At 38.1% G+C, this 24,086-nt stretch overlaps 6 protein-coding genes across 6 annotated transcripts; 4 read left to right on the top strand and 2 right to left on the bottom strand.

Annotated features, from left to right (window-relative positions):
- Positions 1 to 3,565: 3,565 nt before the first annotated feature.
- On the bottom strand, positions 3,566 to 4,818 carry CBG05767 (the record flags this gene model as incomplete). The annotated part of the gene is made up of 6 exons (XM_002633035.1): positions 3,566 to 3,698; positions 3,745 to 3,827; positions 3,871 to 4,397; positions 4,443 to 4,548; positions 4,599 to 4,701; positions 4,745 to 4,818. 6 exons carry the CDS (start codon positions 4,816 to 4,818, stop codon positions 3,566 to 3,568), a joined length of 1,026 nt encoding a protein of 341 aa, XP_002633081.1.
- A 289-nt stretch (positions 4,819 to 5,107) lies between these two features.
- Positions 5,108 to 6,283, top strand: CBG05768 (the record flags this gene model as incomplete). Its single annotated transcript, XM_045235567.1, has 5 exons — positions 5,108 to 5,193; positions 5,241 to 5,567; positions 5,610 to 5,925; positions 5,978 to 6,085; positions 6,128 to 6,283. The coding sequence occupies 5 exons, from the start codon at positions 5,108 to 5,110 to the stop codon at positions 6,281 to 6,283; spliced, it is 993 nt and encodes a 330-aa protein (XP_045093157.1).
- A 317-nt stretch (positions 6,284 to 6,600) lies between these two features.
- CBG05769 lies at positions 6,601 to 12,818 on the top strand (the record flags this gene model as incomplete). The annotated part of the gene is made up of 11 exons (XM_045235566.1): positions 6,601 to 6,672; positions 6,866 to 7,153; positions 7,200 to 7,268; positions 7,319 to 7,486; positions 7,532 to 7,629; positions 7,674 to 7,866; positions 8,898 to 9,167; positions 9,471 to 9,632; positions 9,677 to 9,934; positions 9,982 to 10,083; positions 12,786 to 12,818. The coding sequence occupies 11 exons, from the start codon at positions 6,601 to 6,603 to the stop codon at positions 12,816 to 12,818; spliced, it is 1,713 nt and encodes a 570-aa protein (XP_045093156.1).
- A 980-nt stretch (positions 12,819 to 13,798) lies between these two features.
- On the top strand, positions 13,799 to 17,382 carry Cbr-nas-8 (the record flags this gene model as incomplete). The annotated part of the gene is made up of 11 exons (XM_045235565.1): positions 13,799 to 13,880; positions 14,660 to 14,731; positions 15,449 to 15,585; positions 15,929 to 16,066; positions 16,125 to 16,207; positions 16,448 to 16,514; positions 16,560 to 16,668; positions 16,715 to 16,792; positions 16,837 to 16,940; positions 16,990 to 17,119; positions 17,180 to 17,382. The coding sequence occupies 11 exons, from the start codon at positions 13,799 to 13,801 to the stop codon at positions 17,380 to 17,382; spliced, it is 1,203 nt and encodes a 400-aa protein (XP_045093155.1).
- Positions 17,383 to 17,694: 312 nt separating this feature from the next.
- Cbr-str-48 lies at positions 17,695 to 19,112 on the top strand (the record flags this gene model as incomplete). Its single annotated transcript, XM_002633039.1, has 4 exons — positions 17,695 to 18,188; positions 18,246 to 18,312; positions 18,632 to 18,998; positions 19,045 to 19,112. The coding sequence occupies 4 exons, from the start codon at positions 17,695 to 17,697 to the stop codon at positions 19,110 to 19,112; spliced, it is 996 nt and encodes a 331-aa protein (XP_002633085.1).
- A 3,156-nt stretch (positions 19,113 to 22,268) lies between these two features.
- Positions 22,269 to 23,253, bottom strand: CBG05773 (the record flags this gene model as incomplete). The annotated part of the gene is made up of 3 exons (XM_002633040.1): positions 22,269 to 22,418; positions 22,942 to 23,131; positions 23,177 to 23,253. 3 exons carry the CDS (start codon positions 23,251 to 23,253, stop codon positions 22,269 to 22,271), a joined length of 417 nt encoding a protein of 138 aa, XP_002633086.1.
- Between the last annotated feature and the right edge of the window lie 833 nt (positions 23,254 to 24,086).

Genomic DNA, 24,086 nt, shown 5'->3' with positions numbered 1-24,086 from the left:
GGTCGCGTGCGGTCCGTATGCGGTTCCTATTTCAACCGCGCGCGAACGCTGAGCGTCCGTAACGGATTCGTTCGCATTTTACCAGTATACTGGTGGATGGAATGCTGAGAAATCAAAAGTTAAAGTTATTTCAGAGTCAAAACTCAATTCAACGATTCCAGTTTTAGAATACACTGTCGAAAGTTAAAAGCCTACCGGAAGCTATTAAAACATCCTCTCTATTATCTATTCATAAACTAATTTCAACACGGCAAACAATCGTAATGAACTAGTATAAATAAGTGAACAGGAGCGGGATATGACCCGGAACCCCTCCCACTCTTCTACTTCACACATTGTCACGCCAATTTGCTGATGCCTCGGAAACTGACTCATTTCAATCGGAAGTAGTTCATTGCCCAGAATTTGACCTAGCCTGATCGATGGAACATCTGTTGCGTCATTCACGGTCAGATTTTTTGCAGCTGGAGATTGTATGAACACTTTGAAGTTAGAGATAGGATCTGAAGATGTAGCAGCTGTTCAAAATTCCTAAAAGTTCTAATACAGAGTTTCAAGTACTATCTTTATGTTTGCAGTCAGAAGTGGATGGAGCGTCACCAGAACCCACTGGCTACCGAAAAGTTCAGTTTCCAAATCTTTCTGGAGCAAATTTTCTGAAAATCTGAAACTTCCTTTCCCTACCATCTAAGTAGGATCGAGTCATTTCCCGCTTATGCTCACCCCAAAAACCGGCCCTTATCCACTAAGCCAACTGCCTAGTGTAGCAATAAACATAGCTTGTCTCCTCTCTCACTCGGATGGTTGCTCAATGCGATGGAAAAGAGCTTTCTTTTGCTCCCACCACCGAGAAGCACACATTCTTCCCCGGGAGCAGAGGGAGAGGGTGGGCGGATTTGTGAAGGGAAGGATATGATGGGGAAGATGAAGAAGAAGAAGCTTCCCGGGAGGATCTTTAGAGGGGAGCAGAGACAGAGTGTGTAAAGTTGAATGGTAGCGGAAAAGAGAGAAAGCGGGAGGCAATGGAAACGATCGAAGTTGTTGGCAGTTTTACACTTTTCTGAAGATGAGTTTGTGTCTGGCACCGTGCCAAGTAACCAATGGCATCTCAGAAAGTATGGACTCAAAATAAAGAAAATTAGATATTCAGAAAGCAGAAAAATCAGCGAAGAAAGTTATCAAGGGTTACTGCAGTTTTGCAAAACCTCATAATAGGATTGATAGTAAAGTGTAGCCTCCTAGTTTGAGCTCAATGATCTCGATTCCTATGCAAGGTATCAAAAATGTGTCAAGTGATAAAATGTTTGTGATGTTATGATGAAAAATTTATCAGTTTATAGAGTTTTCATATCTTTCACAGGGACCGAGATTAATTGACTCAAACTTGAAAGTTAGGGGTTCCTTCTATTACAGGTTTTACGGTGTCTCAAATTGCAAAAAAAGGAATATTACACAATCTAAACAGGTAAAAGGAATCGTCATAATTGGTCAGCTACGCAAAAAACAACGAATCCTGGGAAAGAAAGTGGAAATAGGACGATATTCATGAAAACATAATAGAAAGTGATAAAATGATTGGGTACAGTCTTCACGAGAGAGCATATAATTCAAAGAGACGCAAAGAAGAGAGACGAGCGACAAAGAGAAAACGCGGGATGAATAGTTCGGATGCTTCATCTTCTGCTGCTGCCGGCTTCCTCCTCTCTCAAATCGTCCCGATCATTAGGAGATTTAGACAGACGGATCCAGAGAGAGCCCGGATCAAAAGGACGCAGACTGTGAAACAGTGTGTGTAATGCACTTGGAGAGAAAATGGAGCAGAAGAAGAAGAAGAGAAGGAGCACACAGTTTATTGTTTGAAAGAAGAAGAAGGGGGAACAAATGACACTTTATTGTAAGGAAACTCGTTTGAAACACATAATACACGCCTGTTCATTTTTCAACTGATGGTCATCAGATCTCTTTTTCTTTGATAAATAGATGGGAAGGTAAACAAAAAGTGAATAACTCGAAATTTAGAGGATGAGATTAGATACTTGTATGTCCGTGGAGAGTACGGAAAGAACTTAAGAATAAGGAATCGTCTTCAAGAATCCATAAAATCAGAAATAACGGAAAGCGCGCTCTTCCTAGCATTATAATATACCGACACCTATATGTTCCCTCTTTGACCTTCATTACCGTAAACACTCTAATAGGATGACCCTCTAACTTTCAACTTGGAGCCAATTTATCACGGTTCTGGCAAAAAATATGAAAAAGTCGTCAACTGATAACTTGGTACTGATAATGTGCTGAACGTTTTGTCAGTTGACCACTTCCTGATATTTGTTACACGAACCGAGATAAATTAACTTAAAGTACAAGAATATGTTGTAATGCATTGCGGCCTTCTATTAGAGTGATTACGGTATCTACGTTGCTTTAGGCGATATGAATAAATTGTACATAAACAAAAGGTTATCAACATTACCACCCTGATCTTCTTATCAATATCAATTTCAGAAAATAGAATAAATAAAGTCAAAAAGAAGATTATTGAAAATGTGTTTAAAGGGTTACGGTATTTACTGTAATACCTCAGAGACAAAACTCTATAGCTTCGTTCAGAACGGAAAGAATTATTTCTTTTCTTGAATAGAATAGGTGTGTCTTAATCTGAATCCGGTCTTCACATTATGGAAATGTTCACATGACCGTAACGAAATGATGATGATGAACAAGGATTTCGGAGGCATTGAAGCATTCGAATTGAGATGGATAAACGAATCAATCTGATGAAGATTATCTTTTCGCAATATCTCATACTTTTTAAAGGAGAGTTATTAAAAGAGAACTGGCGTGCCTTTGGCGCGATTCCTGTTAAACCCTTTTGTCTGATTCGTGCGTTTTCAGTCAACTTTTTCACCTTTTATCACAATAGTTCATTTTCCGACTTTTTTGGGGAAAATAACAGAAAAATCGGCGACGATCAGTGGAAAACGAGAAGATAAATCCGGAAAACACAAATATTTTTAGGTTACTGTAGTTGTCGTTGTGGGACCTTAGGCCACTGCCACCGCGTTTCTTTTCCGCAGTTACGATTTTTTGAAAGCAGAATAATAATTTTTATTCAAACTTTAAGATTCATGCACTGAAAATCAGAGAAAGTGTCATATTGAACGATGGAGGTTAACTGGAGGAAGCGACTGGGGGCGTTTTTATCGGCCATATGCTTTTTGGCCTTTTTTCTATTTCTTTTTTTTTGTTTTTGAGCATGCCGCAATACACCCACACCCCAATAATTTTTCAATGGGAAAGTTGGCAAAAAAGAAAAGAGATTGAAAACTTCCAGAAAATTTTAAGCAGGGGTTGGTTGAAAAAAGGAATGTAATCGATCTGCACAACATCAAGTGTCCACTTCTAGAGTATCCGATTACTTCGTAAACAAGTTCTCCTGGTTTTTCTTTGATTTGCTGTTGCAACTGGGAGAATTTCAGACAACACGTTTATTTTTCAAAATTTGGATATGTACAATTCAACATATGGTAGAGAAATTAAACCTAGAAGGTTCAGCTGTAGGAATTCACCAATCACCATCATCATTATTATTTTGATACTCGAGAGCGTCTATGTATACTTCTTGATCATCGAAAGGTCTACAAACAATTTCAGCAGGCTCAACGTTGATTGATTTATTAGATACTCTAGGCTTATGTCTGAAATACAATATCTAGTTTAGAAAACTGGAGATGTTAAGCTTACACATCTGTTTCTAATATCCCACGAACGTTTTCTGGAATTTCACTCACTCCCTGGGTGATAAGTTTGTTCAGCAGGGCTACGGTCTGAAAATTAACAATTGAATGTATAATATGTTCTGTTCCTTACTCTTCTTTTATAATCTGTTGGTTTATGGATCAGATATCGCTCGTTCGAAATCATATACTGAAGTTGGTCTGGCACAACATGGAGACGTTGAATAACATCGTTTTGACACATTTCTGCTCCATCATCATGTCGAAATGAAAATCTTTTCGATGCTTGGTAGTCCATTTCGGGATTCTTCAATCTCATGTTTCTGGATTCATCATTGATAATTTCCCATCCTATGTTTAATCGGTGTTTTTCCACAACCCGACGTGATCGATTATTCATATTTGAGTGATCTCGATATAAATCGGAAGTGAGAACAACTCCGTTCAATTGAGCGGCGAATTCCAATGCAACCGTATCATCAAGATATGAAGATGGAATCACGATGCATAAATTGTTTTCAACCAACTCGTCGATGGCTCGTTTGAAAGTTGTTGCTCCTGGTTTTGCATATTTTCGAGATATCACTGTGAGCACATCGAAATCTCGAACAACGAAGTAGCGAATCAGCGAGAAAAGAGCAGCAACATCCGGGATATTCTCTGAATAGCGATAGTTTTTTACTTTTCAAAGCTCTATTGACTCACGTTGGATAGCTCCTTTTCTGTGATCTGTGTGGGGAGAACCGCAATGCATCACATTAGCTCCGTCAATGACGATGGTACGACGAACAGAGCCATGCCGTGAGTCAAGCTGGAAATCGGTACTGATTAAAGACACGAAAAAATCCTTTTTGTACTGACTAATGATAGAACATTATTGATACATTTCTTCGGTGATTGTTTTACTACTCTTTTGTAATTGGCTTCGTGCATAGCGTCTTCGATGGCTGCCTCAGTTCGTTGCCTGAATCTGGCGATCACTTAAACCAAAACATCCTGTCACTCACCGGACGAAGTCTTCTAACGTTATGTTTTTACATTCGAGAGCATCATATTCGTTTTTATCGGATTCTGTTATCATGGCTTTCTGGAAAAATTAGTGTATTTGCCAAGAAAGTGACTCATCTTTTCATTAACTTTTCAAAAAAAAGGCTGAAAACAAATTTCAATTTCAAAAAAGTGCATTTCAATTGTATTTTCAATGAATTTTTGAAAGAAGCTCCAATTTTTTCAATTTTGAGAAAAATATGAGAGAGAAGAGACTTAGAGCTTGCTCTTTTCTCGTGCCTTAGCGCTTTCTTCGATTTGGTTGGCGTTCAACGAGACGAGGAGTACGTCCGTCTGATGTAAACACAAAAACAACTGTAAATATGCTTGCACGTCGACTTACGTCTAATCTTCGCCATCTGAAACATCTGAAGTACAGCACGAATGCCCAAGAGCCTGGAAAAGTCAGGTATTCATTGTTAAGCAAGAATTGAAATTAAAAAATACTATTTTCAGAGCGAAAATTGACCAGTATGTAGACGTTTATGAAGAATTTATTGGTGTAAAAACAGTAAGACAAGCTCAAGAAGAAGTAATGAAATGGGAGCGGAAGTTGAGTGAAGCACAGTTGATCCGACGCGAGAAACAAGCAGAAATCAACAATATTCAATCTCGGTTAAAAGAAATACATTTCGATTTGGATAGAACAAGTCGAGGAGAAGACAAATATCTGCAATTGCTCACAGAAGAACACCAAATTATCAAAAAAGAAAGGGAGCTTTTGAGTTCATTTGAAGGTCTGGAAACAGCTGAACGAGAAGCGTTTCACCAACTTTCGATGAGGTAGTTTTCATAACTTTGTCAAATGAATACAGCATGTTCCAGAGTTCGATCGAGTCATGAAAGGGAGCGAGAGCGATCAGAGAAGACAAAATGGTGGGGAGTATCAGCATCTCTACTAGGAGCATTGCTTGGAATCGCCGGAACTTCAATTGGAAATGAATTGAGAATGAGAAAAATAAAGGAGATGCTGCCAATAGGAAGTGCTCAGATGAGCGAAATGGCAAAAGCTATCGGAGATCAAAATGAGAAGGTGGCTGTATTCCTGACCGATATGAGGAAAGCTTTGCAATTAGAAGGGTCAAAGTCCCCAGAGGAATTGCAACAGTCTGATGTGAAGAAGGTCAGTGATCTTGATAAGGTACGTAAAAACAGAATTCCTGGAAAATATCATTTTCATTCTTTTTTTACAGCTACTGACAGCGATTCGTGAGGAGAACGCCCGTCTATCCCAAGAAATGCGAGAACTCTCTCGACTAGCAAAGTTAGAAGCAGCTCTAGATGCTGATCCCACAGCTGTCGTGAGTCGTTTCTCCATTTTCTAAAATCAAAAGAATTTTCAGGTTTACGTTGGCAGCGATATGGAACGTCTTCTGGAGCAGACCGAAAAGAATATTGAATCGAAAATGAAGTTGAGGACACTCCTCACCGTCGTCGTCATCTACACCGCCGTCGCTGTTACTGCACCTTGGCTCTACGCTCTTTTCCGAGGAGATTAATTTCCCGAGATTGCCCTTCTAATTATTTTTAGTTTCTTGTTTATAGCTCTTTAATTTTGAACCCCGGTAATTTAATCAACAGTGCTGCCAAAATCACAACTTTCCGTTGTAACTAGATTAAGTTTTCCCATGACGGGTCTTTCTAGTATCCAAGTATCACTTTTGTCTAACCCTTTCTCGAAATTCTGATAAAATTCGATCGATTCTTCTATTTCCTACGTGAGCTTGTTGACTGCTGATTCTTTTTGTGATGAGTGGAAAGCCTAGAAAATAGTTGAGCCACATGAAGGGTATGCAGCAAGCAGAAGTTATTTCGAATGGCTCTGCGTGCAATTATGAAAGAAGTATCTGCCAAAAAGTTGTCTGTTAAAAAAAGAAAGTTAAAAAATGTAGGTGAAAGAAACACTTCAAAATTCTGATATACAATAAACTACCAAGAGCGCTGAAAAGGAGGTGAAAGATGAGAATCACTATGAACTCGCTGATTTTGTGGTGAGACACTTCAGAATTCCCAATTGGAGAGAATACAATGGAGTGAGTGACAATATAATCATTGTCAGTGTTTTTTTTCTCTCTCTCCAGATCAAATACTATCCAAAAGAACTTGTCGCTTTTCTTACCGATGTAATCGAAGTTTTTCGAGCTGAAAAAACACTTTGTCACATTTCACCGCCCGTCACAATCGTTGGTGATCTCAATGGACACTTACAGGATTTAGTCCGCATTTTCAATATCAAAAACGAAAAGGCCCTAAAAGAAGAGGATGGAAAACAGGTGTTCGCCACTGAGAAGTTTGTGTTTCTTGGGGATTTGACTGGTGAAAACCAAAAGTACAACCTGGAAACTGTGTGCCTTTTGTTCGGCTTGAAAGTACAGTAATCCCATTTAGTTTACGAATAAAACGACACAATTTCAGATGCTCTATTGTAATCGATACATTCTTCTTCGTGGATATGAGGAGACTAGATCAAACACAGAATTTCGAGTACATAGTTGACCAGATTCAGAAAAAAAAGCTAAAATTTCATTTTTTAGAACCAGATAATGAGCAAGTTTCCCGGAGCAGCCGGCGAAGACATTTGGTCAAAGTTCAAGACAGCTTTTAGTTTATTGCCAGCTGCAGCAATTGTTGGAGAAAAGATTCTGTGTGTTCACAGTGGAATCTCTCCATTAGTCAAGCGATCCATTGGTGAATTGAAAGAGGTTTACTCTGCTTCAAAAGCAGAAAAACATAGTTCATTGATTCAGATTCCGAAAAGGGATACATTTGAAAATCTCGCTCCAATAGTCCGTGATGTGATATTCGCACGTCCATGTGAACCGGAGGAAGATGGAGCGGATTCAGAGTAATACTTTCGAACTATTGAAAAATGAGAACACACATTTTCAGAGACCCACTTTACATCTTCCACGAGCCAACCAACACAAGAAAGTTTAATGATGCGGCTATCAAACATTTCTGTGAAAAAGAGAAGATTGATTTGGTTGTCAGAAGTCATGCAGTTTTGAGCAATGGGTTCCGATTCTCCGCTGACAAAAAACTCATCACAATTTTCTCTTCGCCATCTTATAAAGACATGCCAGTGAGAATCAAATTGCAATGAAATATTTTTAAAAAGTAATTCCAGAATAAGGGCGCATTTCTGAGAGTTTCCCAAGAAGGAGTGGTATCGATTATTCAGTTGAGACCAACTGACAAAAATGAAAATCCGGAAGATAAGAAGAAGAAGAAGAAAAAGTCGGGAGAAACTGGAAAAACGGAAAGTGCTGAAAAGGAGAAGAGAAGTAAAGAGAAGCCCAAGAAGGGAAGTAGAAGTACGGTATCGGAGAGCAGAGAAAAAGGAAGTAAGGAAAAGACGGAGGAAGGCGACAAAAAGAAGAAAAAGGCTACTTCGAAGCCGAAATCTAGAGAGATAGAGTTTGTTTAGAAAACTATATATTAAAATTATATGATACGACATTTCAGATCTCTATACGACAATTTGTCCGAAAAGTGATTTAACTCTCTTTTTTTTCGTATTATAAAATGTTTCCTACCTTCTTTTTTCTTTCAAAAAATCATTCGAAGTCAGAAGTTGGGAGGGGTCCGGCTTTCGAACGGACCCCTCGTCAGGTTCTGGTCGGAACTTGCCCAGAAACGGCTGTATTGACCATGGTCAGATTTTGGTCGGAAGTTGAAAGTTGAAATACTACTAGTTCGGAATCTTGTCATAAGTTTGTCGGAGTTTGATCCGCTGAATGAGCGTCCTTATCCGGAATCTCACCGACCTCCAGAAGATGCCAGCGACGCCTGAGATGGCCACATGCTCTGTTTACGTGTCAGTTCAATCCAATTTTCAGTTCTTTTCAAATACAGCTAAGTAACAACATATTCATTCAAAATGCAGTATTCCGAAGGCAATGTGGATGAAATCCCATCAGAAACCGTCGAACAACAGCTACTCCGTGAAGAAGTGGAGAAAACGTTGAAGCTTCCAGCACTCCCATAATCAGAGAAAAAAGAGCCGGGGCTAGCTGAAACGATTCCTGATAATTTTGTAATTCAATTCTGTAGTTTTTAAAAAATATTATTTCAATCTCACAGGCGTTTGGACCACATAGTTTTCTCAAAAAGATGTTGCATCCAGAAAGACTGAATGATGATCAAAAAGTGGTGAATTGTGCTAGTCTTATCGAGAACCATTTTCAGAAAGATATTGCATGGTATGAAGTCGACCAATTGTGTAATGAAGTCATCGTGAATCTTATGAATGAACAGAATCTGGTTAGTGTCAGTGTTCCGGTTACAATCGTTGGTGATATCCATGGAAACTTCCATGATTTGTATCGTGCTCTGTTGGCAAGAACCAATCCGGATATGATTGAAGAGAGAACTTCTGTTAAAGTTAGACCGTTTGCAAGGGATAGGTGAGCTAAAATTGAAAAGGAATATTCGAATTTGAACTTGTGTTAAGATTCATATTTCTGGGAGACTATATCAATGTTGGCAAACGATCAATTGAATGTCTTTGCCTTCTTTTTGCCCTGAAGGTTGTTTTTCTGAATTAGGTATTTTAACATCAAGACTTGTAGGCAACATCTCCCCACAGGTTTACATTTCTACGCGGATCTCAAGAAGGTCCAATTGGGAAACATTTTTTGGTTGGTTTTTATTATGCCGGAGACAATAAATTCCTAATTATCACAGACATCACTGGAAGAACTCACACCTTTTTATGCGAATAAATTACAAAAAAAGTTTGAAGAAGTGTTTTCTTGGATGCCACTGGCTGCCGTGGTTGGAGAAAAGATATTCTGTGTTCATGGAGGAATATCTCCACATCTCGATTCTTTAAAAGATATTGATAAGGTTCATAAATTTCCGAACAAAAATATACAGCTTTTCTTAATCAGATACCAAGACCGCTACTAGATGTAAAAGAAAACATCCTTGCCACTGATCTCATTTATTCGGATCCTTTGGATTACGAATTTTTGCATGTGCCGAAAATGTTAGAGCTTTTTAGATGCCCATTTGATACAGGTTTAATTTATAGAGAACCGATATTTGAAGCCAACTATTTGCGTCATGCTGGTGTTTTGTTCAATGAAGCCACTGTGGAAGAATTCTGTGAGAGAACTGGGATGAAGCTGATTGTCAGAAGTCATACGGTGAGCATCATCTTCTTCAATCTGTTCTAAAATTTCCGCCTTTTCAGATGATTCCATTTGGATATCGGTTATTTGCAAATAGAAAGATGATTACAATATTTACTTCAACTGGATACAAGAAAGAAAGAAATCATGGATCTGTGATGAAAGTGGATAAGGATGGAAAGATAAAAATGATTAATTTTCTTCCGGCTCCGTTGAAGAAAAAGAAAAAGAAGGATGAAAAGGATCAAGAGAATGATGATACAAATACAAAGAACGACTCTACAGGGTGGCCGATAAGTATAGGACGCTCGCTTTCAGCGTTCCCTGGCACGGTGCCAAGGGATATTTTCGAAAAATTTCGAAACTTTTCGAAAGTCCAGAGACTAAATAAGTAAGCTTCTCAGTCATTGTTCTCACTTCTCCATATCGCCGAGCTATGAAAAGTTCTCCTCATCGTCCTTCCATTGAACTCTTGTTCAAGAGAGGCCTCGGAAGTGCTGAGATCGCTCGACGCCTTCAAATTTCGTCTTCGACGGTTCGAAACGTTGTCGCTGCTATCAAAAAGCGAGGAGATGCTTCTGAAGTAAAAAAAAGCGGACGTCCACGTTCTGTCAACACCCGGAATACTCGTGCAATCATCAAGAAACGGATCATTCGAAATGATGGATTGAGTCTCAATAGGATGGCGTCACAGCTTGGAATTGCCCGATCCACTGTCCAATCGATTGTCAAGAACGACTTGAAGCTCAAAAGTTACAAACTACGTCGTGGACAGTACCTCTCGGACAAATCGAAAGCGATGCGACTCGAAAAATGCCGAAAATTACTCCAGCACTTTCAAGTGCGCCGCGTCTCTGACGTTATCTGGACAGACGAGAAGATCTTCACTATTGAACCTCTTCCCAACCGTCAAAACCAGAGACAGTTATTGTCAAAGGATGACAGCATGTCTCCGAAACGTCGTCTTGCCCATAACCGCCTTTTCCCGAAAAGTGTCATGGTTTGGGCCGGTATCACGGCAACCGGTAAAACTCCGTTGGTTTTCATTGAAAGAAATGTGAAAATCAACTCGGAGGTGTACCAAAAGATTGTGTTGATGGATAATTTGTTACCCTGGGTCACTCAGCACTTTGCTGGTGGTCCATTTATCCTTCAACAAGACTGGGCACCGTCCCATGGCTCGAGATCGACATTGGCCGTCTTGGAGGCGCATTTCCCTGGATTCCTGGACAAGAACTTGTGGCCTGCTTCCAGCCCGGATCTCAATCCGATGGATTTCAGCGTTTGGGGCATGTTGGAAGGGAAGATCGCGGGAAAAGTTTTTGCTACTGTCGATGACTTGAAGGCCGCTCTCGAGGTAGCATGGGCTTCGATCGACGACGGATACCTGCGGCGCACTGTCAATTCGGTGAAGAAACGTTTGAGAGCCTGTGTCAAAGCTCGTGGATCCAACTTCGAATTTCTCTTGTAAAATCAAATTTTCTGCTTATTTTTTGTTGTTTAATAAAGGTTGTTCTCGAAAAATCCTCAAATTGAAAAAATGGGAGCACTTTCAAAACGTCCTATACTTATCGGCCACCCTGTAGATACTCAAACTGTTCGAACCGATGCAACTACCATGATATCTGAGAGAGCAATGTGATCTGGTTTTTAAATGAATTTTTTCAATTCTTTATTTCCACAAAAAAAACAATATTCTGTGTTGTGCTTGATGATCCTTATTTGAAAAAGTAGAACGACACCCATTCCGGTCCAAAATATTCCACATTCTCGCCTTCCTTCTAAGTCCTTCCTCAAAGTCTATTGTCAAACAATAACCGTTCGTTTTTCACTCTCTTTGGCAGTCCAACTTCCGCTCGTTTAGTGGTTCTCTGGTGTTGAGAAAACAGTGTGTAGGATGACAGAGAGTCCTGTGATTCAAAGAAAAACAAATATAAAAAACAACAACTAGAATATGATTTTTTGGACGCAAAATCGGAGGAGAAGAAGAAGTATGTGTGGGAGAGTATTGTGCAAAGAAAATGAGCACGTGTAAATAGAATGGTGCAAAACACGATCAGTCACCACACACTGTCAAGAGGGTGTTTTCTTGAAGAGTGGATCTACGGGAAGAAAAGTGATAAGAGAGTGTAGTGATTGGGCTATGACAATAAGCTGAGCTAAAATCAGATGGGACCAATACCTGATTTTCTGAACTATTAGAAAGATCCCAGAAGGGTCAGATGCAAGTCTTTTTTACCTTTGATCCAGATTGAAGTGTCTTCGAGGGATAAAAAAGTGAGCAAACAAACGGAACATAGATATTCCTGGTGATAACAAACATCCTTTTCAATAGGTTTGCAAACATAACACAGAAACAAAAACTTTTAAAAGATGGGTGATTGCCGCTTTTCAACTTGTTCATAGATTTAGAGTTACAGTAACCCAAACTCTCAGTTCTACGAAACCCTCTAATAGAACGCCACCAATAACGTCCACCTTTGAGCTTATTTATCTCTGTTCCTGTGAATGATATAAAAATAATGATGGACTGACAAAATATGTTTGATATTATGATAAAAATTTTACCAGTTGACACATTTTTGCTATCTCGCATAGAAATCGAGATAATTGACCTCAAACTTGATAGTGTGGGGGCCCTTCTATTACAGGTTTTTGCGGTAATTAATCTTTAGAGAAGGCAACTTTAGTTTTAAAAATGAAGAATGTAATGTTTGAAAAAAAACAGTATGATGACATCAATGCATTGCTGACTAATGACTTGTTTACATGTTCTCAACTCCCCACAGCATGTGGAAATACAGTAATCCTACATGCCCATAGAAAAGCGAAAGCCAAGATATTACGAATCTTTGATCTGTTCCAGGAATTTGGAACATCCAATATCAAACTAGAGTAGCCTTTTCTATAGCCATCACCCTCTTGATTTTTCCATCGTTTCTGATCTCTCCACCTTGATTTTTTTAAATCGAGACATAATCTAATCTGCTCGTCGGACACACGTCACCACGTAAGTACGTGTTTCTTCTTCTTCTTCTTTTGCCTTCATCAGACCGGTCCGTCTGTCTTATACTCTTCTCTCTCTCTCGCGCCATCTACCTCGAAAAAAACCGTGTGCAAAGTCTCCGTTGCCGCCGCGCTGTCCCCCCTTCTCTTCGACGGGCGGCACCTAAACTCCGCCTCTCTGAACCGGAAAGTTCGTACTGATAGAATATGGAAATATTAGAGAATCGAGGGACACAGAAAGGTATCTGTGTGCCATTCTCTGTTTTTTGCGAGTCGTTTCTGCGTGAGTCAGATACATCTCGACCTAGGATTGAGAAGAGGAATAGGGGAACACTGTGTTTTGTCTTCCGTCCGACTTATCTACTCATTTTGACACATCTTAGCATATACTGTAGCTAGAGTGGCACCCGTTTTTAGAAGTCCCCTTTTCCTTTGAAGGTACGTCTTATGATTAGTTGTGCTTCTGAAAATCTTAAACAAATCTTTGGCGCCAGTGTACCGAGTACTGTTACCGTAAACACTAATACAATGCCTCCAAGCCGTCAACTTTCAGCTCATATCGCTCGTTTTCTGTAAAAGATATAAAAAAGAGGTAAACTGGCAAAATGTTGGTGATATTATGGTAAATAATTCATCAGTTAACCAAATTTTGATATCTTTCACAGGAACCGAGATGTATGAGCACCAAGACGAAAGTTAAGATGGACCCTCTATTAAAGTGTTTACGGTAACTTTTTCTCACTATGAGAGATTATGATGAAAAACAACAAATGTGGAAAATTTCACCCACAAACCAAGTTTAAAGCTAAATATTACATATTTTTCAGACCATAACAATCGGAATGCAAAAAGTAGCGCCAGTGAAAACGAGAGATGCGCAGAAATGAACTGCTGAACTACTACTTATCAAGTTTTCTAATATTATCACTATCATATGCTTCTATCCATGCCGAAAGTATGTTTTCAACAAAACCCAACTTCTTCAAACAACATAAAAATACAAAAATGCAGCTCGGTTTTAGTTTTGCATTCTTGAAAATTTTCAGATTTGGAAAATCATAAAACCAGTAATAGAAGTACCTTCTAAGTTTCAATTTTTCTCGGTTTCTGTAAGAAATAGAAACAAGTTATCAACTGGTAAATTGTTTATCATAATATCAGAAACATTTTGCCAGTTGACCACTTTTTGATATCTTACATTAGAATTGAGATAATTGTGCTTAAACTTGACAGTGCGGAGACCCTTATATTACAGGTTTTACGGTATAGAACACATTCCAAATTTAGGTACTTTTTGTTTATGATAATTTTTGCCGTATACGAACCGCACGCGACCCGTTTTCAGAAAACCACAGTACATTATTTCGTACTTCTCCGTATTCTATCAGTTTGCGAACTCCGTATCCGATCCAATTGCGAATGATAAACAAACGGATCCGTTCGCGAACTTAAACTGTTGTTTGATTCGCGAACGGATCCGTTTGTCCATCATTCGCAAGCGGATCGGATACGGAGTTCGCGAACGGACAGAATACGGAGGAATACGGAATAATGTGCTGTGGTTTTCTGAAAATGGGTCGCGTGCGGTCCGTATGCGGTTCCTATTGCAACCGCGCGCGAGCGCTGAGCGTTCGTAACGGATCCGTTCGCATTTTACCTGTGACTTCGATTTCGGGTCCAATTTGGCTATTACTTCATTTCCTGAACTTTTTATCTACAGTCTGACAATTTCAGAAGATCTCTTGCCTCAATCCACTTCCAGTGAAACATTCCTAACAGATGAAGACTTTTTGAGGCCACTGTATGGTAAGTTTTTTTACAAACTAAAAGGCTTTTTCCCTAGATCTCAACTTTCTGATTTTTGTAAAAAATCCCGGAAACTTCCGCTTCCGTGAAGTTATGAGTATCATCATCGCTACCTGGTGTATCAAATTGCCGGATGGCATTAACTGCTTTTTGATCTCATTTTGTTCTCCCCTTTTCCTCGTTTTTTCTGCCGACTGAGAACCCCAATTAACACTTGTTTTGTTTGTGTTGTGCCAAGAACAACAAGCGATAGAAGTCCTCTTTTATTTGCTCATTTACGGGATGTTTGTCTCTCTTTTTTCCCACTTCTTTCCAGACTATATTGGGTTTCAAATTGTTCTTGGATGCTTGACAGACTGTAGAAAAAAAGAATAAGGAAAATAGATGTCTGGTGTGCTGGATTGAGAGGGGAAATTGCACTTTTAGGGAAGGCGGTACACGGATCTAACTGCTGTGGTATGCGGTTGTGCTCTAATGAGGAAGGGTGTGTTAGCTGGAAATTTGCGATAATTCAACATTGTTCGCTGTGTCTCTCGCTGTCGTGCACTGATATTGTATTCGCTCGCTACCAATTACAGTTTTTTCGTATTATCTAAAACTTTGGCACGCCCCTTCACATGGAAGCGCGATAGCATACCACAGCAGTTCTAACCCTGTGAAACGGAAGCTTTTGATTTTGAATACGAGTCGGTCTCTGAATAAACACACTTTTTTCAGATGACGAAACATTTTTAACGGAAAAAGACTTCAAAAACGGAGAAAAACTAGGTGAAGACCACGTGGCGGCTGGCTCAATTCTTTGGAAACAAGTCTACAAAAAAGGAGACATTCGTGGAAAAGCAGCTTGGAAATTGGTATGATATGTGATTCATCCCCAAATGATCATCAGGTCAAATCCCTATAATCCACTCCCGATAAAAAAAAATATCGAGACTTTCACTATTTTGACTGACATGAAAAATTTGAATTTTATGAAGAGAGAAAAAGAGAAAAAGGGCATGAATACGTTATTCAAAAAGGGAGAAAAAATTGTTGATGACATTGTAATAACCAGACGAAACTGCCCCGTTTAAACCGATGAATCTCGGGAAAACCGGTAAAATGGCGGACGTTTTTTTGTCAAAAAGGATTGGGGTGAATATGCGATTTTGTTGAATGTTCGAAGTTTGGATTTTGAAATAAAAATCATAAGTTTAGGATTCAAAAAACAGTGAGAGTTTGCGAAGGAACGGTGTGATAACTGGAACAAGAAAATGGCCGAACGGCAGGATTCCATACGTGATATCGAATCAGTATAATGATAGAGAAAGAGCAGTTTTGGCAAGAAGTTTTCAGGTGAGACAAACTTTAACCTGGAATAACTGAAACTAAAAATGTTTCTACATTTTCACAGGCATATCACGACAAGACCTGTGTGAGATTTGTTCCACGAACAGCTGTAGATAATGACTATTTGTATATTGGAAAGATTGATGGGTTAGTTTAGAAGTTATAATTGCACTGTAAGTTCATTTATCCCAATTTCTATACGATGAATCAAAAATTTGTCAACTGATAAAATTTTGGTGCTATTATGACAAATATCATATCAGTTGACTCATTTTTGATCTCTTTGATAGAAATGGAGATACTTGAGCTCAAAGTGCAAGTATAAAGTGGTCTTCTACTGAGTGTTTACGGAAGTCACTTTTTGGGGAAACTTTCAACATTTTTCAGTTGCTATTCGGACGTTGGAAGAGCTGGTGGACGACAAGAACTATCATTAGACAATGGTTGTTTGCAGGTTCTTTTTCCTCGATTTCTAGAGCATTGATCTTATTAATTCCAGTATGACACTGCAATTCACGAGCTGATGCATTCAGTTGGTTTCTATCACGAACACGAACGGTGGGATAGAGATGAGCATATCACGATTCTATGGCATAATATTGATCGCGGTAAGACCTTGTAGTCCATAGTTTCTTCTAAAAATCATTCCTTCAGAGGCGTACGACCAATTTGGAAAAGTAGATCTAGCCGAGAGCTCCTATTATGGACAATTATACGACTATTATTCTATCAGTGAGTTTTTCGATCAAATTGAAAACCAATTTTATCGGGTTTAGTGCACTACGACTCACTTGCTTTCTCCAAGAACGGATTCGAAACAATGGTTGCAAAAGCTCCAGAGATGACAGCAGTCATCGGTGCTGCAATTGATTTTAGTCCGGTATGAAATCACATTTTGATTTAAAAAAATCTAGGACCTACCAATTCAGATCGACATTCTGAAAATGAACTTGATGTATCAATGTAGCGATGTTAAACTTCCAGCAACTATTGTTGCAAGTACGGTACCACCGGCCGTAGTTCCAGCACCAGCTCCTGGGATTACGGTAGTAGAGGATGGTAAGTTTTTTTCGGCTAACTTTTCGTCGTGTGTGTTCGGATGGACCCTGAAGTTTTCAGATTGCCGAGATAGAACAAATTTGTGTTGGCGGTGGATCGATCGTTGCAAATCATTCTTCTTCGAACAAATCATGAAAGAATTTTGTGCCCTCTCCTGTGGCTACTGTACTCCAAAAACACTCCAAACTGCAAAAGCATCACCTCCAAACTACAGTAATACGATGCTCACTAAATCGAGCACTTCGTATCTGCAACACGGATAGTCGCAATTGAACTTGATTAGAAAAACCATTATGAATTCCCCTCCGTCTTTCTGTGCATTCTTCATCCCAAAAATTCCAGTTTTGCCATAATTTAATGTCATTATGTGATCTAATTATTTAAAATAAACATGTATTTATCATCAACTTCAAACTTCTACAAAATCCTTTCAGGTAAGTATAATATTTTCAAATTTCTTAATGTTGAACAATGATCAACTTTTGTCAAATTACATATTTCGTCTCTACCTCGAAGGGAGCTAACAATTCCGAGACAACAAATAATTCTCATTCTGCTTCCAACCTCATTGGCAAATGGCTCGTTTCTTTGAGATCTCTGATACTTTTACCAAGTTTGGTCTTGCTACCGTATTCATAACCAATTCGATTCTAATCTATCTAACTCTGTTCCACATAAAACGAATTATCGGAGTCTATAAGAAGATGATAATTGTTGTTGCTATGATGGGAATAACCTTCTCGTCCACTGAATTAATCGCAAGACCATTTGTCCATAGTTTCAACAAAGGATGGATCTTCTTCAGTTTGAATTCGTGGCTCGAAACATCGCAATCAGTTCTTCAGATAGCTTTGGCAGTCTATGCGAGTATGTATCTTCTGATGATGTCATTTATTGCAGTTCAATTTTTATTCCGATATTTTACATTAACAAGTCCAAGAACTGCTAAACGATTTGAAGGAAAAGGTATGATTGTTTGGTTAACTTATCCGGTGATCATTGGATTTTTATACGGTGGTCCTTTATTCCTTTTTGGTCTCCCTGATGATTATGGCGATGAATATTTCAGGTAGGTTTTTTATTTTATTTTTCAAACTAGCCAAGTAGCAAACGACCTTTTTTTCAGACAGGAAATTCTAAATGCATATGGATTAGCAATCAAGGATGTGGCTCGTTTTCCGATTATAGCTTATGTAAGTTGATTGAAAAATATAATCAACGGGTGTCTGAAGTCTGTCTGAAGTATAAAGGACAGGAAACCAGTTTGATATTGATACATCAAGGAATTGGATGTTAGGAAAAAAGTTTTTGCCTCTCTTGTTGTAATTTTCTACCGGGTGACATCAACTGCAATACAAACTAGAAACTACATATGTTAGACATGTCTGATTATGAAAAACCATGATTTTGTGTCTTGGTATTTCCTAGCCTTCATCTGTGTTTTCTTAAATTTGTTTACACATAATAACAACCAACAACTACAGTAATTCATCACATCAGTTGTAATTGCAGGGCCCAGATGGATCTTTGAGACCTGGCGTCTTTTTTATACTATCTGGAGCCGCTGTTATGATACTACAGTACGCTATCATCATATACTGTGGTGTCCGAATGCATTTAATGATGTCCAGAGAATTCAAAAACCTATCTGTACCCAATAAGAAACTTCAAAAACAATTTTTCCGAGCCCTCGTCACACAGACTATTGCTCCGACAGTTCTATTCGTTTTTCCTGCCGCTTATGTTCTTATGAGTCCTTTGCTGGATATCGAAATGAATTTTCAAACTGGATGGATCTATGCAGCTCTCAGTTTGTTTCCACCAATTGATAGTATTGCTTTGATGTGTTTGGTATCAGAATATCGGAATGTTATCAAACGTATGATTAAATTTCAGAACTTGAAATAGAAAATTGTTGATTTCAGATCTATTTCGAGAACTCTGTTGCATATCTCCTAAAGTTCCAGATATTGAACTGCGCAGTTCCACATGATATAAGAAGTAGTGATTTTCAAAATTTTTAATTCTGAAAGGAATAATCAAAGAATGTCAAAATTTCCGTAAAAATTTTCAAAAATTCGTCAAAGAAAGTGTGTGGGACTCCATGGTGATTTTTTTCAAAAAAGTTTTTTTTTTGAAATTATTCGAAAATCATTGCAGATCATAGAAATGTTCAAAAAAGTGTTTCCCATCTGCCAAACCCCTCGAAAACGACTTTTTAAGTTTGAAAAAATAAGAAAAATCAAAAGCTTCGATTTCTGTGAAAGACGTGAATATGCCAAACTCACAAAAATCGAAAGCATCGATTTCTGTCACCACTGAATTGAACGTATTTTCTGTAAATTTGAACATATTTCGGCTCAGCAGATAAAATGTAAAATTTGTGAAACTTCAGAGAAATTTTGGAAATCGAACTGCTTTTGGATGAAAATTAGAAATTTTGAAAATCGATACTTGTTATATGGAAACAATTTCATAGAAAATTGAACGTTCGACAACATGTGATATGAATCTACTTTTATTTTTCTATATTCTACTTATTTTAGAGCTGAAATCCCCCGGAAACTGTGTGGAGTTGTTGATAATATCAACTAGACAGTTTAACAGAAAACTCGGTAGAGATACCCAGAATCGCATCTGTACTCGTGCGCTGAAATATAATGAGAACCGTGTGGAGCTGTTGATAATATCAACTATATATATATATGGTTTACCAGAATGCTCTGAAGAGATACCTAGAATCGCGGGCTCTTTCCGGTAAGAACGGTCCCAAAACGGGACCGCCGGTCCCATCATTGGACCACCGGTCCCAAGAATTGCGACAACGGTCCCATTGTTTCGACAACGGTCCCAATGTACCGAGAACGGTCCTAACGTTTCGACAACGGTCCCAATGGTACGACAACGGTCCCAAGGGCACGACAACGGTCCCAACCATGCATAATCTGGAAACCCTTTTCCCGGAATACAGAACACAGAATGGACTTTTAAAAATCCAGTGGAAAGGTTAACATTTTACTTATACTTGGGAATTTCAGTACTTTTTGACAGGAATTTTTCACAAAATATTACGTTTTTTGTATTTTAGGCTTAGGACAAAACGCCTTTTTCCGGCACTGATGTGAACAAGTCGTTTCAGCCTAAGCCTATAATTGTAAACCGAATATACTCTGAAAAAAATTCGAGTAAAAAAGTGTTGGAATTCTCAATTATCGGCAAAATTTTCGTTTTTGTTGCTGAAATATGTTTCTTTGTTGAAACGAAAATTACAATTTCCGATGTTTCCAATAGGGTTTCCAGATAAAGCTTGGTTGGGACCGTTGTCGTGCCCTTGGGACCGCTATCGTACCCTTGGTTCCGTTGTCGGAACGTTGGGACCGTTCTCGGGACATTGGGACCGTTCTTCCCGGAAAGAGCCGAATCGAGTATGTATTTGTTTTCACAATTACAATAAAGTTTTAATATTCTTTAACTTTTTGAAATACAGAAGTAATGTATTGAACTTTATTTAATTATTTATTTATTTATTGATTACGACCTTCCGTCGTGGAAAAAGAGAAAAAAGAGAAAAGGAATACAATACAATCACACAAAACACATTTCAGATTAAAAAGGGAAAAAAACAGAATGAAAAAATCGGTGATAAAAATGACAAAGATTCAACAAATAACTCTACAAATCAGCTGTTTTTTGATTAACTGGCCAACTAAAGACTAATCCATCATTATCAAAAACTCTTCCTCTGTTTTGTCCCACACTCCAATGCGGAAAGTCTTCTCTTCAATCATAACAGATGCCACATGATTATCTGATTCTCTAACGACGTATGAGTGGCTGACGATTGGATAGGTGTTTGACAGTTAGGGAGAAATATCGAATCTGAAAAATGATTACTTAAATCAGTTCTATGAATCCCAAGAAGAGAAAATGTTTTGGGAGAAAAAATATTGAAAAATAACTTACACTTTGGGCAAAGTATGTCTTGGTGGTTTTTTTGTTGCATCAATTGGTTTTGCTGCGATTGCATTTAAAAATTCGTTCTGATTGGGAAGAAAAGCGCTAGAAAGTTTTTTAAATTCCAGATGTTCCAACTTTTGAAATGCTTCTCCTGATTTCCATCTATTCACAAACTCAATCAAATCAAAAAGTTCGCCTTTTTCGCATGTTAAAGTTGCCTGTCTTCCTTGAAAATGACGTAAGATATCAGGAAAAGATGGTCCTTCTTGCTTTATTACAATCGATTCGGCCTGATAGAATTTGGATTCCTAGTTGAATGGTTCGTTTGTTGTCGTCACCTTAATATCAATATATTTTAAAACAGGATTTGATGCGAAAAAATTTTCAAGCTTCTTCATGTCCGCAAAGTCCTTGTCGAGAGTCAGAATGTTACGTTCTGGAGTGAATATATTCGATAACAGCTTCTATATCACAATGGTGAAAAAATGCTACAGGGAGTTTGTTTTCGTCCATTCTGTAATAATGATACTTGTATGATTCATTGCTCATCTTTACTTACCGAAAATCAATTGTCTTTCCAGATAAGTTCAATTGAAAATATCCATATTCAGTATCCTCGCTCTCGAAAGGTTTCATTCGTAAGACGTTGTTACGTTTGTAGTTAGCACAAATCCACGATTGATCAAGTAGAAATATATAAGATAATTTCATGTGGTAGAGAATTTCCTTTTGGACCACAGACGGATATTTGGATAAAATCATTTTCATTTGTTCTGAAATTGTTAGATTGTAGAAAAACAAGAATGTTGGTCAGAAAAATGATTGAGATGTAAGAAGAATGAGAAAAGAAGGAACATCTTATGACGTGGCAGATGACCCAAAAGATACAGAAGAGAGTGCATTAATGACCTTGACTGGTTACATCCTACCTTTTTCCCAGAAGGACATCCCCCATTTAAAAAGGAAAAAAAAAACCAGATCGTTGCTTATTTATTCATTCACAATGACAATCAACGATTCGTATTCTTCACTTGTTAAAATACGAACAGTATTGTAAAGTTTATCACAGATTAAAAAAAAGAAAAAATAGAATGAAAAATAAGTGATAAAAATGACAAGGACTCAATAAATTACAAATCAGGCGATGTTTCGAAATACAGTTAATTAAAGACTAATCCATCATTCTCAAAAACTATTCCTCTGTTTTGTCCCACACTCCAAAACGGAGAGTCTCCTGCTCAATCAGAACAGATGCCACGCGATTATCTGATTCTCTAACGACATTGTGTGGCTGACGATTGAATATGTTTTTGATGAAATGAGAGAACAATACCGATCGTATCTGAAAAGTGATTACTTGATTCAGAGGTATTTTTGCCAAGTATTTAGATAAAATATTTTTGAAAAATACTGAAAAATAACTTACACTTTGGGCAAAGTGTGTGATGGGGGTTTTTTGGTTGCATCAATATATTGTGCTGCGATTGCATTCAGAAATTGGTTCTGACTTGGAAGAAAAGCGTTAGAAAGTTTTTTAAATTCCAGATGTTCCAACTTTTGAAATGCTTCTCCTGATTTCCATCTATTCACAAACTCAATCAAATCAAAAAGTTCGCCTTTTTCGCATGTTAAAGTTGCCTGTCTTCCTTGAAAATGACGTAAGATATCAGGAAAAGATGGTCCTTCTTGCCCGGTTTGAATAGATTCGGCCTGATAGAATTTGGATTCCGGGTTGAATGGTTCAGTTGTTGTCATCACCGTAATGTCAATATATTTGAAAACAGGATTTGATGCAAAAAAAAACTTTCAAGGTGTTTCATGCCCGCAAGTCCATCTCCAAGAAACAAATTGATACTGAATGATACGTTTTTGAGTTTTGGAATATAAGGAATAGAAATCTCTTCGGATTCTTTCTCTGTGTCTTCTGCTTTCCAATTATACTTGACAGATTTCCCAAAGATGTCAAGAAGATAGCTATGAGTAGATTGGATTACAGCTTCTATATCACACAGGTCAAAAACTGCTGCAGGGAGTATGTATTCTCTATCGGATATTCTGGAATAATGATACTTTTATGACATATTTCTAGTTTTGCCTCACCGAAAATCAATTGCCTTTCCAGATACGTTCAACTGAAAATAATCGTATTTAGCATCTTCGCTCTCGAAAGTATTCATTCTTAAGAAACTTCGATGTTTGTAGAGAGCATGAATCCATGGTTGCTCAATTCCATCACTAATCCATCAGTCTCCGGAATCCATCAGTCTGAATCTGCCCATTTGAGACGATTTGATCAACTTCTTCATGTTTTTTGAGGCAAAGGAAAGTAGAAATACATTGGATAATTCCATGTCGTAGAGTATCTCCTTTTGGACACAAACGGATATTTGGATGAAATCATTTTTAGTCGCTCTGAAATTATGGAAGAGATTGTAGAACAGCAATAATGTTGGTCAGAAAAAATGATTGAGATTGAAGAAGAAAGAGAAAAGAAGGGACATCATACGACGTGGCAGATGACCTAAAAGATACAGAAAAGGGCCTTGACTGGTTACATCCTACGTTTTTCCCAGAGTGACACCCCTCAATTAAAAGTGGATTAGTTGGAAATGTCTTCTTAGCACCTCAAATAGAGAGATGATCAGGTTGATCTTGGCCAATCAAGACAATGTCACAGACACCATAAAACCAGTAATATAATTTTCCCACACTGTCAATTTAAGCTCAATTACCGTAAAACTTGTATTAGAAGGGCCCCTTTAATAGAGGTGGATTAGTTGGAAATGTCTTCTTAGCTCCTCAAATAGAGTGATGTGTCAGGTTGATCTTCGCAAATCACTACAACATTTCATATTGGGGTTTTCAAAACCTAAACTATTTCTCTTTCTCCAACAGTCCTATTTGTTTTTCCTGTCATAATATCGGGAAGTTATTGAACGTATAACTAAACTTCAAAACTTGAAATTTGAATTTCTAAATTCAAAATTTTCGAATTTCCTAAGTCACAAAG

This window comes from Caenorhabditis briggsae (genome assembly GCF_000004555.2).
Source record: "Caenorhabditis briggsae complete genome, chrIV, whole genome shotgun sequence".
Classification (NCBI taxonomy): domain Eukaryota; kingdom Metazoa; phylum Nematoda; class Chromadorea; order Rhabditida; family Rhabditidae; genus Caenorhabditis; species Caenorhabditis briggsae.
This window is presented reverse-complemented; position numbering and strand designations above follow the sequence as displayed.